Below are 6,970 nucleotides of genomic sequence, written 5' to 3' on the forward strand. Positions count from 1 at the left end.
ATTCTTTTTTCTTGGGATACACAAATGTACATATTTATGGGATGTACATTTGTGTATCCCAGGAGAAAAAAAAATCTATGGTTCTAGTCCATGCCTTGTCATAGGGCATCACAAAATCACTACTCTATTTTAAAGGATTTTGTTAATATGTGCCCTAAGGGCACACATTAAAGAGCAATAAATACACCTGAGAAATTGGGATTTGAGGGTATTTTCGGTACAAAATTCAAGTTCCCAAGTGTACTTATTGCACTTTAACTTGTGCCATTAACAAGACCTTATTTTAATTAATGAATGAATCTTTATAGATTTTATTTATTTATTATTTCTATCTATGTCATTTTCTTCTTTAATTTATAGAGATTTGCATTAAATTCTTTTATCTCATTATTAGTATTTATTGTTTAATTATTTCCCTCAAAATGGTAAGACATTCAATCTAAATTATCAAATACTTTTAGATAATAAGTTGCCAATTACATTCCAAACAAAAATAAAAAATAAAACCCTTCTTTTAAAAGAAATCCCTATCTTAATCCTATTAGGTCAATTTTACTGAAATCTTCCATCGACATCACAATTATATGTATAAAATACAATCGATTTGTATTCTAGTTTTTTTTTTTTTTAATGTTATTAAAAAGAAAATTATGTTATATTTTCTTTTGAATTTTTTCTATTTTCTTGAAGATAACCACGTTTTATTAACTCCTGATTTTATTAATAAAGATCTCTAGGGTTGTGAAAAAAAAAAAAAAAAAATCTTCTTCTAGGCTTTGAGAGAGAAATGGAGATGAGTGTATAAGGGTTTAAGATTTGAGTTTGGAATTAAAACCTTAGGTTTTTTCTTGTATTATTTTCTTTTAATTTCTTAATTAAGAAGACTGATTATGATTCTTGGACGTAGGAATACTGTCGAACCAAGTATATCTTTGTGTGCTCGTGTGCAATTTTTTCACACTTCTGAAGGATGATTAAAGAAGAAACAAAAAAGGGGCAACATTGTGAAAAAATAAAATAGCAAAGATAACACAACTACAATAGTAACACAAGAATTTACATGATTCAACAGTGTGCGTAGTCAACGGAATAGAACAAAAGCAATCACTATTTTTCATTAATTTGACAGTCTTAGAGATCTCTATTTATATAGCTGAGAGTTACCAAAACATGTAAAACTCCTCAAAAATTAAAAAACCTCTTAAAAAAATATTACATGATAACCCTTTTCAAACCCTTTAAAAAATTCGAGACTCCCGATGAGGACACTGCCCTCTGCATCTTCACAACTCTACGTAATACAACAGAATACAAGATATTTAAACAACAGATATCTCAGCCAATCACAAGCTTTGATTACCAAACAAGGAGTCTTAAGATTACGATCATATATAAAAATGCAGCGAGAATTTTTTTTTAAAGATGAGCACAATTGGTATTTTAGGTGATCTTCAACTAATCGATCTCATTTGATTATTTTGTATTATATTTGAGGATGTCAAAAGAGACATTGGTACAAGATATTGCAACAACAATATTTTATTTTTGGTTCAAAATTCAACTCTAAACCAAGGAAGGCTTCACCCAAAGAGAAACTCATAAAAAATAATTGACCAAGATTCGCCTTAGGAGGTGATTAGACCCTAATTAAATTATTATTAATTAAATTAAACAACTAAACCAATCTCTTGCGTCACCAAATACACTTTAAAAGTCCAATATAATGATACATGCTTTTATTATTTTATTTTTTTTATTTTTTATACAATTGTTGACTCAAAGTAAACTGCCACTTTACCCACTATTTAAGATCAAACTTCTAGAAGATTGATACTTTTGCTCGCTTATTACACGCTCGAATTCTATTTATCAAATTAGAACCTTATATTTTTCATTAAATTAACAAAGCATCCTCACCATCATTTAATTTACTTATATGTCCATAAAACATGAGATGTCTAGTATTCTTATTGGGGCTTGAACTTGATTCATTAAAAAGGACATTTCCCGATGCGGAGTGGGCTCAGTCACTACCACTCGATTAGGCCCATACGAGGGTTCGAGGGCAACGCCCTAGAGGTTTTTTTTTTTTTTTATATATATTATATTTTCGAGTAAAATTTCTTATATATTTTGCTCTGTGAAATTCCTTACGATTATTGATAATTTTTCTATAATCTTTATCGTTAAGAATAGAGTAGAATTTCTTATTTTTTTACTTTGTGAGATTCTTTGCAATTATGGATAATTTATCTATAAATTTTATCGTTAATAATAGCCTTTTCTTCCTTTTCTTCATGGACATGAGTAATTTGTCAAACCACGTGTTTCTTTTAATATATATATATATCTATATATATATATATATTTTCAAGTAGAATTTCTTATATTTTTGCTTTGTAAAGTTCCTTACGACTATGAAGAGCTTATCTATAATCTTTATCTTTATCGTTAAGAGTAAATTTTTCTCTCTCCTTCATGACGTAAGCAATTTTTCGAACCACATATTTTTTTATAGATATATATTGTATTTTCGAGTAAAATTCCTTATATTTTTTACTTTGTGAGATTCCTTACGATTATTAAAAACTTGACAATAATCTTTACTGTTAATATGAAAAACTGGTCAAATTTTTCTCTCCTTTACGGACGTAAGCAATTTGTCGAATCACGTATTTTTTTAAATATACATTGTATTTTTGAATAAAATTCCTTACAGACAATTTGTCTATAATCTTTATCATTAATAATAAATTTTTCTCTCTATGCTTTGTGGACATAAGCAATTTGTTGAACCACGTGTTTATATATATATATATATATATATATGGAAATGTTCAGCAACAAATATTTTGGTAAAATATTTTCAAAAATGGGTTAGAAATTTTAGAATGAGCTGATTTTTGGTGAGGATGATCTCTACGTGAAGAGATCATCATCATCAAAAATCTGTCGATTCCAAAACTTCTAACCCCATCAAAAATGATTTACAAAAAATGGACAGTCCACGATTTTTCAACTGTAAACTGGGACAGAAGTTTGGGAATGAACTGTGATTTTTGGTGAGGATGATCTCTACGGTGAAGAGATCATCATCATCAAAAATCTGTCGATTCCAAAACTTCTAACCCCATAAAAAATGGTTTACAAAAATGGCCAGTCCACGATTTTTCAACTTGTAAACTGGGACTAGAAGTTTTGGAATGGACTGATTTTTGGTGAGGATGATCTCCTCACCAAAAATCACAGCCATTCCAAAACCTCTAACCCATGTTTTGAAAAATCTTTTGCCAAAATATTTGTTGCTGAACAGGACCCATATATATTATTTTTGAATAAAATTTCTTTTATTTTTTAGCTCTAAGATTACTTGTGAGTATGAACAGCTTGTCTATAATATTTTATCGTTAATAATAAATTAACAGATTTTTCTTCCTTTCTTTCGTGGACGCTAACAATTTATCAAATCACGTGTTTTTTTAAATGTATATTATATTTTTGAGTAGAATTTCTTATATCTTTTAACTTTGTGAGATTCCTTCCAACTATGAAGGACTTATTTATAATCTTTATCGTTAATAGTAGATTTTTCTTCCTCTTCTCCTTCGTGCACGTAAGGAATTTGTCGAGCCACAAATTTTTTTAAATAATTCATAAAATTCTCCAAATTAGGGGCTTAACTGATTAAATTGACAAATTAATCAATATTTCCTCGATTAATCATGAAGCATGATAACATTTTAACCCTTCACCTTTAATTTTATTTTATTTTTCACAAAACTTTATCGAATTTTGCAGAATTAAACGAATTGAACCCCACCGAATAATTATCAAATTCAAACTTTGTTAATATGTTGTGAGGTTGAACTTTTGGGTAACATTACTACCCCTTCAGTTTTTTTTTTTGAATATAGAATCCCCAAACATTTTCAAACTGACAACATACCCCTTGACCATAGTCTTCTTGTTCATACTAGCAAGTAAATTACCAAAAGCAACCCCACAATTGTTTCATTTACTTAGATGGTCCTTTGTGAAATATAGAATCCACCCCCCAAACATTTTCAAACTGACAAACATGTCTCTTCTATTTCATACTTAGCAAGTAAATTACCAAAATGCCCTTGTCTCCAACATTCATTTTATACAAGATGACCAAAATACCCTTGCCATTAAAACCCAAGAAGAAGTGAAACTTGGTATTTAAAAAAAAAATAAAAAAAGATCTCTCTCGGTACACCCCTTCCTGAGAACAAAAGTATAAACAGAACCCCCCACCACATAATACAAATTAAAGAAAAAAAAAAAAAGAAAGAGAGAGAGAGAAAAAAAGAGGGAATTTTCTTACATTACTCGCCACGACTCGAGAGTAGGGAAGCTCTGAAGCTTATCAAAGTCTAGACCTTCAACACTCTCCACAGCAGGAGAGAACGAGACACGTGGATGAGGACTCTGTGTGGGGCCCACCAGCATCATTTGTTGTTGATGGTTGTTATTGTCCAACAAGAACTCTGACGTGTCAAGAGTAGGCAAGCAGTAGTTCTGGATCCGGTTACCAAGTCGTTGAGGTTCCGGTTTCAAAACAGGATTAACCGGCACGTGTGAGTTACCAAACCTGATACCGGTCACCTGTTGTACCATCTGACGAAAGTTGGAAGGATCAGCTGTGATGAAAGTTGTGGGAGATCGTTTCGTCGCACGTGACTTTCGCTTCGAGATCTTACCGTTAGAGATCGGATTTCGACGCTTGGAGAAAGAATCATGATCCGAACCTGAACCAGTTGGTGATGTTTCGGGTTTGATTTGGTTATTGGTTTCAGTTAGGGTTCCAGGTTCGTTTGAGAGAGATTTCTGGAGAGCTTTTGTTAGAGTTTCAGTGTCGCGAGCGAAAGCTTCTGAGATCCATGAATCAGGGAAAGTAGGACGGAATTTCCAGGGTTCGAGATTCGCTAAGTTCTCAGAAAACGCCATTTTTGCTCTTTTTTAGAAAGAAAATTACGATTTCGAGAGAGAATCCAAAGAAGATAACGAAAATGAGAGACCTTTTCAAATCATTTTTCACCAACTGTCAAAGATCTGCAGAAATAGAATAAAAAAGTAAGAATTATGTGCAGAAGAACTGAAAAAAATGTAATTTGAAGTAGCAAATCACTTGGAAGTCGAATTTGTTTCTGAACTTAAAGTCGATTTTCAAGTAAAAATCTCAGATTTTGGCCAATAAAAGTTATTCAAATCGAAAAAGATTACAGAAACTCCAATTTTGGATGAAATTAAGCTTCGATAACCAAAAATTTACCAAATTTTCAGATTAAACTATGAAATTTGCAAAATTTTCAAATCTTTATGAAATCTACAGCAAGTAAAGTTCGAAATTTCACGAAAAGTACCTGAATCAGAGGAAATCTCCGTACTAAACCCTAGAAATTGCAGAAGAATGAGTTCGCTTCAGTTCAAATCTCCTCTCCGATTCGATAGAATTTATTACTGAATCTCAAAGAGAGAGAGAGAGAGAGAAATGAGAGTGAGTTTCTAGGATATCGATCCCTTTAAATAAGTCGGTGAACGAGAAACCGCGTTGTCGGGATACGTGTCAACTTTATGTGACAGTTTTAACCCCAAGGTTAGAATTTGACTCGATGGTTAGGTTAGTTTAGATATTAGAGTAAGTATATCTTCTAATCCACGGCTAGAAATCGCTAATTAGACTTGAATTTCTCGAACGTAAGTCAACCTAAGTGTCAGTCAAGTAGTGATGGGTCAGCCTGAAGTTATGTAGCTAGCTAACTTTCTGATGCACATGATAATGTTTTTAAACTCTCCCTTAACCCCTCTTTTAAAGCTTTTTTTTTTTTTTTACGTACAAATGCTGTTCAATGACACGTGCACCTAAACATCAATCATGGAGAGATTTAAGGGAATCTCGAAGAAAAAATTACAATTGTACCCCTATTTCATTATGCATTAATTGAAGTTTCTAATGGTTTTGATCCCAAACAAATGGAGATGATTAGTCAAATCTTAACGATGGGTTTTGATAATATGTGCCCCTAAGACATACCTTAAAGTGCAATAAATACACCTAAAATACACCTTGAGAGTCACTATTTGTGGGTATTTTAGTACAATATTTTTTTTGAAGAAAAATTTCGTTACAAAATCTAATTTTCAAAGAGTATTTATTGCACTTTGGAACACACGTTAACAAAACTCTAATTAATAATAAAAAAAATCATCACTTTCACACATATTAATGAAGAATTTGGCAAATTTAACGTGGCATCAACAATTCATCGATAGTTATTTACCATGTCACCATTTCTGAAAATGGTTTTACAATAAGAAAATCCTGACATTTAATTATTATTTTTAACTCAGAAAAATTTAATTTAAACGTGACTATTAACTCAGAGCTTTTAAGACCTGAACTCAAGTCTACGTTATTATCACTCATAAATTTATCAACTAATTTATTGATATTTATTATTATTTATATAAAATTAAAAATCAATTTAAACGTCAAAGTGTGATTGTCTGATATCCAATTATAACAAGAGACGATGACCAACCAACGAAGAAAATCAGATTTTTTTTTCTACATCATATACATCAAGCTATCTTATATTTTAATCCCCCAATATACTTGGATTATAAATAAATTACTCTGAATTAATATAGAAAGAGTTGTTATTGCCACACCAACTTTAACTTATGCCACATCATATGGGCATTAGTAATAACTCTCTTAACTTATTTGTTTGCCAGTAATTAAGTACTTAATAAAACGTTGGTAATTTAGGGGGGGGGGCGGTAGGTGAGGGTAATTAAGTAATTCTAAGAGATGGAAAGGTGGCATTTTGGGGGGATTTTGATCGACAGCAGTTACATCATTTCCTAACGTTTGAGTGACGTTAGCATGATGTGTCTGTTAGTTTTGGCGGATTGAGTACAGATAAGATGACTTGACAGATGA

General features: G+C 31.3%; 1 protein-coding gene across 1 annotated transcript; it reads right to left on the reverse strand.

The window, feature by feature from the left end:
• Positions 1-4,152: 4,152 nt before the first annotated feature.
• Positions 4,153-5,545, reverse strand: LOC147383778 (VQ motif-containing protein). The gene is made up of 2 exons (XM_086426648.1): positions 5,388-5,545; positions 4,153-5,076 (listed from the first exon to the last, which is right to left on the reverse strand). The coding sequence occupies exon 2, from the start codon at positions 4,969-4,971 to the stop codon at positions 4,345-4,347; it is 627 nt and encodes a 208-aa protein (XP_086282774.1). The 5' UTR covers positions 4,972-5,076; positions 5,388-5,545; the 3' UTR covers positions 4,153-4,344.
• Between the last annotated feature and the right edge of the window lie 1,425 nt (positions 5,546-6,970).

The sequence above is a fragment of the Akebia trifoliata genome, chromosome 15 (genome assembly GCF_017979445.1).
Source record: "Akebia trifoliata isolate Shusen 1 chromosome 15, ASM1797944v1, whole genome shotgun sequence".
Classification (NCBI taxonomy): domain Eukaryota; kingdom Viridiplantae; phylum Streptophyta; class Magnoliopsida; order Ranunculales; family Lardizabalaceae; genus Akebia; species Akebia trifoliata.

Coding starts and splice junctions, on each gene's coding strand:
- LOC147383778 (XM_086426648.1), bottom strand. CDS start 4,971: ATGGCGTTTTCTGAGAACTTAGCGAATCTCGAACCCTGGAAATTCCGT.